This window comes from Pediculus humanus, genomic scaffold (genome assembly GCF_000006295.1).
Source record: "Pediculus humanus corporis 1103172107610 genomic scaffold, whole genome shotgun sequence".
NCBI classification, from domain to species: domain Eukaryota; kingdom Metazoa; phylum Arthropoda; class Insecta; order Psocodea; family Pediculidae; genus Pediculus; species Pediculus humanus.
This window is the reverse complement of record NW_002987224.1, coordinates 5,071-14,569: the sequence shown is the minus strand read 5'-3', so window position 1 is coordinate 14,569 and position 9,499 is coordinate 5,071. Positions and strand designations below refer to the sequence as shown.

The following is a 9,499-nucleotide window of genomic DNA, read 5'->3' as shown; positions in this document are numbered from 1 at the left end:
TATAAACCATAAAAATATGTAATGTATAAAAAATTATTTTAAAACTTTTTTGGAAAAGAATGTAGTACTCAAATTTTTTGACAGCAAGAAACGTATGTTAAAATTTTACCGCATACTGCGGAAAAAAATGAAAAACAAAAAAACAGAAAAAAACTCTATTTTATAAAAATATGATACTAATAATGATAAAAATAAAAACTTACCAACAGCAGGAGATGATAAATTGATGGTTAAAGTAATCATTTTTTTAAAAAATCTAATAATTAAAACGGATTATTACGAATTTCCTATTCACATAGCAAAATAGGTTCACAGCCTTTTTATAAAAAAAAAAATTTTTTTAAAGAAGGCCCTGAAAACAAAAGAATTTTATTGGTCAGTGATTTTCACAGTAGAAAAAATGACAGCAAAGGTATTTCATGATTATCCTGAAATTTGTGCTGAAGAAGTATGCGGTGAGTTTATTAAAATATTATAGCAATAAATATTTTGTTTTTATTAACTTCTTATGTTACTTATAGTTACGACTTAGAGACTAGTTGGTGAATTGCTAAATGTCGACTGCTAGCGTCCTCGTGCATAGCGTCTGCTGGCTTTTGCGCGCCTATGTTTTGTTTGAATATAAAAAAATAATTTTAAATTTTGAAGCAGACCTAACATATTTTGCCGATTAAAAATTCTATATACTATTTACTATTTCTATTTTTTTATTTTACTATTTTAATCAATTTGTTATATAAATTAACATATTCTTGATTCATGTTATAAATATTTCATTTTGTGACGTCACAATTCTCATGCAATTTGCTTTAATCATTTACTGGGATTATTCTAATTTCTTCATTTTTTCTTTTGAATTGTTTAAATGATTTGTCACCAAAATAAGTGTATTGAATTTGAAAATAATATTAAGCTTCAGACAAATTTTTCTTTAGGAAATACGTAAATATTATTCTTGCCTAAACTTTGTCTGATAAAATAAAATGGCACTAAATACAAAAAAAAACTGTTTAATTAATAAGAATCAAAATTTTATTTTTAATCTTTGTACCAAAAGGTTTCTGCTTTGTATAGCATTTAATATTAGACACATTTATTTTTATTCTTGCACTAATAAGTACATTAATTTATTATCAGTAAATATATTATTATTGCTTAAAAATAAAATACAGGCTATGTTATTTTCATACCATTGCAGGATCAGAAGATACTGTAAGTGGAGATGATATAGATATTGAATTTAGTCATCCGCCTTCTCCTTTACACTCTAACTCATCAGATAAACAGGAAAATTTAAAAGAACATTCCAACAAACCATCATGTGCCAGATCAAGAGCTGACTCTGGTGCTTTATTGGATATGTTGGCTGAAGTTGCATCACAAAAACTTTTATTTTCACCCATGAAACGAAAACCATATGATTTAAGAAAGAGTGATCAAGATTGTTCTTTAACAGTTTCAGAAGTTAAATCCCTGTCCACAAATCAACTTATAAAATTTTTTTCAACAACAGAGTTTGATGAAATAAAAAAATTGTACTCTTTTCATTGTTGTTTCGATCAAGATTGTGATGCTAAATTTATAAGTTTTGGAAATGAAAGTATAGCAAAAGAAAAATTCAAAAAACATTTATTTGTGCATTTGGAAACACTAAAGGTTAACGATACCAAACAAATCAAAAAGTCACCTAAGAGAAAAAATTCTAATACAAGCATAAAAAAGAAAATTTTTGAAGAAATCAAATGTGAAACTGATGATGAATTAGGAGAAAGTGATAAACTTGTTAAAAGACCTAAAATAAAATGGGATGAAGAATATGTAATAACCGATTTAAATATGGTAACTGCATCTGATACAAAGGTAAGTGCAATCATTTGTAAAGAATATTGTTAATGAGAAATTTTCAAGTTTCTTCTTCTTTCATTTTAATTCAAATTTTATTTCATATATACTTAAAAAAATTTTAAATTTGACTGGTCTTTAGCCCTCTGTTCTTTATTTCATTTTATCAGTTACAGGTTTAAATAAATATTTAAGATTTTTTTAAAAAGTAATATGAAAATTACTGTTTGTTTTATCTTTTATTCTAAAAAAAAAAGTCACATTAAAAAATTATATAAATTATCAAAACTTACTTTGAAAACTAGATACTCAAAAAAAAAAAAAAAAAATTAAAAAATCTAATTTTGAATTAGTATACTTTGAATCACAATTACAAAATTTAAAAATTTATTAACTCATTTTAAAAAATATTAATTAACAAAAAGAGTTTTGAAAATACATCTTTAATTTTTACTAATCTTTTTCTAGCAAACTGGATTCCTGTTTGAAGAAAGGAACCCAAAGGTAGGCTTAATAAGTGATGTATTTTTGATGTTTAAACAAAACAATTATGTTATAATTTTTTTATTAAAATCTCCTCCGTACTAACTAGTCCTAAATAAAAAAAATTAAAAAAATAATAATTTTTTTAATGTAATTCGATGACGATTAATTGTCATTTTGTTTTTTATTTGCCGTATTTCCAATTATTATTATTATTATTATTATTGTAATTGTGTATAAAAGTTAATCAGTTATAACGAACGATATGGCCATTTTTCAATTAAAAACTGGATAAAGGTCATATTTATATCTATTGTTTGATTATATTTAATTTTGCCTAAAATTAAATTGCATCATTTTACCAAAAAAAAAAAAAAAAAAAATTTGATAGAATAAATGAATACCTTTATTAAAATATAAAAAATTTTTTTCATTCATTAAGATAAAAAAAAATTGAAACAAACTTGTTTCACTGTGTTTTTATTCCATTATTTTAGAATAGTTTTAATTTTTAATAATTTGTTTGGAAGCAAAAACAAGATAATATTAAAAAAAAAAAAATTTTTTTGCTGTTTTAAATTATTATTATTATTTAGATAATTGGAATGCTAAATAAGTTAAAGTTAATTTATTAGTGTATTATTTTATTAAAAGGTTTAATATTTATATGACGTTGGTATAAAATTTGATTTTTTTATCGAAGGTTAGTTTTAAAAAAAAACTTATTTCTGAAAAAGTCAATAAATTTTTAAAAAAATTTTTCAAATTATCAAAATAACACACACCAACACGTTTATAAATATATAATTTCAGCAAGATTTCTATGAAATGTTAATTTAATGGCGTAATTTTTTTTTTTAATTAGTAACAATTAGTTTTTTTATTTTAAAAAAAAAATGAAAGTAAAAAATATTAATAAAATTGAATAAAGGCGTAAAAAAAAAAAATAAATAAATAAATATGTAAACAACTTTGTACGCGTAGAAATCTATGTATATATATATACACACACACACATGTTATACTAAAATATTTATGCTTAATTTTTTATATAAAAATTTATAAATTTGTAATTTAAAACAAAGGTTTTGTCTGTTTTACACTATAAGCCTATACTTACATACAAAAAAAATTTCACATGCATGGATTTATAATAACTAATGAATATATATCAAAAAAAAAAAAAAAAAAAAATCCGTTTAGATTTGTATTTTGTCCCATTATTTTTCGGTTCGTTATAACTATTTATATAAATCAACAATGAACAGATATTAAAAATTTATGGGTAAAAAAAAAAAAAATGTTATAAACTCAAGTAATTTAAAAGTAATTAATAATTTTTAGGTCGAAGTTGAAATGGTTACCGAAGAAACTACTCCAGTGGATTTAAATGCAATTGCTGAAAATAGCGCAGCCTTAGATTTAAATAAACTAATTGCTGGATTAAGCGAAAAAATGGGGGTACCAGGGGTTATGGGAGAACATGGTTATTTTACTTCAGAGAAACCAATAAAAGTCGATCGTTCCAGCATTTTAAAATCCGAAGAAAAAAGTGAAGAAATATCCGAAGTTGAAGTTTTTCATCCATCGGAAGAATTAAGGCATTTTATGGATATTGAAACAAAAGATACTGTTATGGTATGTGTTTTGGAAGGGAACAGTGTAGTTTTGAAACATTTACCCCCTGTGGGTCAACAAATTGATGTTGAAAGCACGGCAAGTGATGAAAATCGGTCAAAGCTGGAATATAATATTATTCGATCAAGTGATCTTCCAGTAATTGCTAACAATAGAACGGACTCTAGGCCTCCACCAACTGCTTATTTGGATCCTTCTGCTCTTTGGGAATTAAATCACGGAATAAATATCGAACGAGATGAATTTCAACAGGCAAGGAAGCCAAAGGGAAAAGCCAAATTCATTGGTCAATCAAAAATAGAAAAGGTAAAAACATTAAAAATTTTTATGAGTTTTTTTTTTTGTTAAAAAATGATTCAAATCATAACATCCTATCTTATCATATCATATAACTATTTACAGTCAAAAAATTAATTCATTTTTAAAACAGAAGATAAAAAAAAAAAAATAATAATGCATTGCACTCATATATCTTAGAATTTAAGAAATGAAGTAAAAGTATTGTTATTATCGCCATTATTATTAAGCCATTTTTTTCCTTTCGGTTTTAAAGTATTTATTAAAAGGAGGGGAAAAAAAACAAAATTGATTTTTTTTAAAAACTTAATTATAACTTTAAATTTCAATTTAGGAAAGAGCTTTGGAAGCAATAGAAGCTATACGGAAAAAAACTGGCGGGGGAGGATTAGATACACTTCAATGTACAATTTGTCAGCCACCCCGTGCATTCACAGCCCCAACCACCCTAATCAGTCATTATAGAAGTCATGCAGGTATCAAGCCATACGAATGCAGAATTTGTAATGCGGTTTTTACTCGTCAGCACAGCTTGAATTATCATATGCTAATACATACAAACCAAACACGTTTCACTTGCCAAGACTGTGGTAGAAAATTCAGGCATCCTTCTCATTTTAAAGAGCACAGGCGGCGACACACGGGGGAATCCCCTTTCGAATGCTCAGATTGCTTGATGAGGTTATTATTATTATTATTTACCAGTAATAATTTTATATATTTAAAATAAAAAGTATAGATGATAAAAAAACAAAAAAAAAAAAAAGTTGAAAAAATATTGGTATAAATTGAATAAAAATCCTGGTTGTGGAAAAAGATATTTATTTATTTTAGATTTAAAACGAGAAATACCTACAAAAGGCATTTAAGAACAAGACATGGTAAAGTTTTAACTACATCCGGTGGCCTAATAATTTTATCAGAAGATGAATTTCAAATGGTTCGCACGGTTCCCCGTCAAACAATAGCATCTGTGAAAAGAGGAAGGCCTAGAAAAATGAATTCAATGAGCGAAGAATACGAACAAGAAAATATTCTTTACGATGAAAGCACAATGGATACAATTGACGAGGATATTCAAGCATTGCATCAATTAGAGGTACAAAAAAAAAAAAAAACGTGAAATTTTAAAAGGAAATTAATTTTAATTTTGTTACATTTTAGATTGTTAATTCACACGAAACCAATTACGATTCATTTTCCAAAGAAAATTCGCTGGATATCGATGAAATGCCGGTAGATTTTATTACGGATGAAAATGATATGACAGGTAATTGTAATTCTAATGCAGCATATGAAGAAATAGTCAAAGAAGCTGTAAGGTTAGAAAAAGCGGAAAGAGAAAAAAAACTTCAAGCTCAATCAAAAGAAGAAATTCAATCTAAATACATATTGCAAAATAAAAACCTTAATTCAAGCGACGAAGAAACGATCATCATAGAAACAGAAGATCCTCTTACCGGAAGTGGATTATATTTGGCAACGTTAGAAGATGGAGAAACGGTTTTGGTAAACACAAATAACGATGATAATGATGATTCAAATCAAGAGATTAATTTGGGTTTTAAGGTTGTTGAAGTTGGGAGAGCTCAAAAATTCAGAACGGAAAATAATTCTCCATTTTCCACTCAATGCTCATCGGAAACGGATTTTTATGCAAATTCAAATAGCGAACCCACTGTTATTGTTATTAAAAACGAACCATTTGCATAAAAAAACTCATAAATAAAATAGTTACTTTTTACATATATTTATATGTAAATATATATATATATAAAGTTAATTTAATATTTTTTCCGTTAGTAAATATATATTTTTAAAAATTAAAAAACTAAAAAAAAAAAAAAAAAAAAAAAATTTAAATAAAAAAAAAAAAAATTACAGTAAAATTTAAAATTTGAATTTTTTAATTTAAATATTATTATCCTTAAAAAATATCCGAATAAAAAATAAAATGTTAATCACATACCAACTCCTATAAAAAAATTATTTCATTTTAAAAAAGGATATTATTAAATTTAACTTTTTAAAAAAAAAAAAAAAAAATTTTTTTTTTTTTTTGTCATAATCGCAAAAGGATTTTTATTTGAAAAATTATAAAATTTTTTTTTTTTCTTTTAAATTTTGTCTTTTTTGTATTTCATTCGCACTATGACTTGCTCCGTATAAAAAAAATAATATTGTTAGCTTTGTTAATAAAGAACCTAAAATAAAATTTTTTTTTCTTTAAAATTCAAACGGCCTTTTTTTAATAATTTATTTTTTTAAATTGTGTGTGATTTAATTATAAAATTGAAATTCAATTTAATTCTTTTTAATTGTTAAAACTGTTAATGAAGACATTTAAAAAGTGTGTTTAAGAAAAAACCGGGAGATATTAAAAATAAATAAATAAAATAAACTTACCGTAATAAACTCTCTTCAAATATAAAAATCCTATTTCGACGCCATTTCCGATGAAAAAATAATTTGAAATCATAGAAAAACAATGTAATGGAGCCGAAAGAAAACATTGAAATCTTATTTGATTATTTTTGCTCATGTTTTTCTCTCTAAATGATTGCAATTTTGAAATGGTCAAAATTTTCTTTGCTATTAATTCTATTAATATGGCGACAAAATTGAATAAAACCCAATAAAAAACATATTCTTGTTCTTTGTGCCAAATAAACATAAATGTAAAACAAGCCATGGATGCAATTACTTTTTTCAATAATAAGTCGCTTTTCATACCCTGTATAATCGGAGTATAAATGTACCTGGAAAAAAGAAAATTTTTATTTTATAATTTTTCAGGTATTAATAATAAAAACTTTCTAACTTGATAAATTTAATAATTTTCATTAATTATAAAATGATTTATATATATATAATCTACTAATGATTTTTGCTTTTAAAATATATATATATGTAAAATTTAAATAATAACCTGACAAGAAATAAATAAAGTCCTTGATCGAACCTTCTCCACATGTAAGAATACAAATGAACGGTTGAAACACAACATGGAAGTTTAGGTGTTAAAAATCCTTCTGCTGAAGCCCATGCACAAGGAATTCCATAAAAAACTATATATTTTAAATGGAAAAAATGTCCCATTGCAATCCCTAAACCAGCCAATTCCCAATCCAAAAGATGTTGAATAAACTAAAAATGTTAAAAAAATATTTAAAATAAAATTTACAAATATTTAATAATTTTAATTAAAACTTTACTTACTTCCGGTCGAAGAAGAATTGCATTAACATATATAAAATGTAGTGCAAATATTGTAAAATAATACCAAAACAGGCACTTGAAAAATTTTTTTAAAATTAAATAAATCCTATTTTTTGTCCATTTGTTTTCTATTTTTCCATCTTCTCTAAAACTTGAATATGAAATAAAAGGACCGCAAAACATGGTAGGTAAATAAAATGCATAATCTAATAGTGATAAAAAACTGGATAATGTGGCATGTTTCTTTTTTTCTGGAGGAGACACACTTAATTTTTCATATGAAAAACTAATGCATCTTAAAACTAACCAAGATGATGATACCATTATTACATATTGATCTTCTTCATTACTTATAAACCACAAATCGGGCTTTAAATAGTGAATTATTACAAAACTTAAAATCCAAACAAAAAAATGATTTGTATAACAAATTACAAAAAAATAGACTAAGGTTTGACAGAAAAACCACAAAGTTAAATATAAATTATACTGAAATATCAAAAAAAATGTGGTAATAAAAGTATGCCACAATGGTATGGCATAGGAAAACTTTTTATATTTAAGTAACTCTGAAATGAAGAAATTGATAGCTAGAAATGGAGTTAAATTTAATGTTAACGAGGACCATGCATTCCATTCATAATCAGATTGGTCTTGATATCTTCCCAAAATTGACCAACCTTTTTTAAAATCTTCATAGTGATACTGATCGTGGTGACTATGATCAAACACTGAAATAATTCAATATTACTTAAAATTAATTAAAATATAAATAAAAGCAAACAATATTTAGTAACAAAAAAATGAAAATAGGAAAAGTATTTTAATAAAAATTTAAAAAATCCCACATATACTTATTATTTACCACACTGGGTTTTCACAATATGAAGATGATGTCAATTATGAATGTTATTCATATTTCCATTAGCAATTATCAATAGATTTTTGTACACATCATTTTCTCAACCCTTACAATTTACAAGTTGAAGTAGATGAAAATTTTATTAATCAAATTTCAAGGGATAATTTTTACATAACACAATTAAAAAATTATTTGTAACATATTTTTTTACCTTTTCCTGTATAATTAAAGGCAGTTTTACAGCACTACATAAATTAATTTTCTTAATAAATTGCTTTAAATATAAAAAATATTTAATTGTTAGTAAAAATAATTTTAATAATTTAACGAGTAAAAAATAGTAAAGAAACAATAAATAAACATCATTTTACATATAATCCATATCTTAACATGATGAATGTTTGATCCTATTTAAAAATTTTTAAAATTAAGTAAAAAATTGTGTACAACCCATAAATATAACTTGCATTTGTATACAATTTCAACTAAGATATTTAATTGAAGTGATGACTATATTTTATAAAAAAATAAAAATTAAAAAAAAAAAAAGAAGTAACTTATAAGAATTCAAAGAGTACGAAAAATTATTATATTAATTTGTGAAAATTGGTTAGTTTATTTTTAACAAAAGAAATAAAAAAGTAAGTCAAGATTAAAATTATTCAAGTTAAATAAACAAATAATTTAATTAACAATAAAAGTTATTACAGAAATTAGTATAAAAAATTTTGTTAATAAGAAATCACTTTCATAGACCTATATTTTTCACTGTACTTTTTGTTATTATTAAGAAAATATTATTTGCTAATTTAATTTAATTTAAAGTTCAGCTGGAAAAAGAAATCAATGTTCTGAATAATAAAGAACAATTATTATCAATTAATACAAGTTTTTTTTGGTTTGATCATTTTTGAATTGCCAAGCATTTTGCCCATATCACAGTTCATAGTATTTTTAAGAAATAACTTTGAAAAACTTTGTCTGTTTATGAGAACAATTTACTTAAGGCCTTTTAAAAAAAAAAAATTTATGTAAATCCTAGTGACAATTGCCGCGAAAGTTTAGAAATTGTTATATAATTTGCTGTCTACAAATAAAAAATATTATTTGTTTAGGGTTTCAAAAAGATATGTAGCACCAGTTGAAATAAAACTTTGG

The 9,499-nt window shown here is 24.1% G+C and overlaps 3 protein-coding genes across 3 annotated transcripts in view; 1 reads left to right on the top strand and 2 right to left on the bottom strand.

The window, feature by feature from the left end:
- The window catches only part of Phum_PHUM236660 (prolyl-tRNA synthetase, putative), a gene marked incomplete at both ends in the record, with an annotated part of 5,652 nt that extends 5,538 nt beyond the window's left edge, over nucleotides 1-114 (bottom strand). The window contains one exon of the mRNA XM_002426064.1: nucleotides 110-114. Coding sequence (XP_002426109.1) covers nucleotides 110-114 — 5 coding nt within the window. The remainder of the gene's footprint in view (nucleotides 1-109) is intronic.
- A 3,567-nt stretch (nucleotides 115-3,681) lies between these two features.
- On the top strand, nucleotides 3,682-5,973 carry Phum_PHUM236650 (zinc finger protein, putative; the record flags this gene model as incomplete). Its single annotated transcript, XM_002426063.1, has 4 exons — nucleotides 3,682-4,269; nucleotides 4,595-4,941; nucleotides 5,095-5,359; nucleotides 5,425-5,973. 4 exons carry the CDS (start codon nucleotides 3,682-3,684, stop codon nucleotides 5,971-5,973), a joined length of 1,749 nt encoding a protein of 582 aa, XP_002426108.1.
- A 248-nt stretch (nucleotides 5,974-6,221) lies between these two features.
- Phum_PHUM236640 (skinny hedgehog/sightless/rasp, putative) lies at nucleotides 6,222-8,810 on the bottom strand (the record flags this gene model as incomplete). Its single annotated transcript, XM_002426062.1, has 8 exons — nucleotides 6,222-6,232; nucleotides 6,667-7,019; nucleotides 7,190-7,407; nucleotides 7,480-7,873; nucleotides 7,970-8,210; nucleotides 8,553-8,586; nucleotides 8,713-8,748; nucleotides 8,805-8,810. 8 exons carry the CDS (start codon nucleotides 8,808-8,810, stop codon nucleotides 6,222-6,224), a joined length of 1,293 nt encoding a protein of 430 aa, XP_002426107.1.
- Nucleotides 8,811-9,499: the final 689 nt, after the last annotated feature.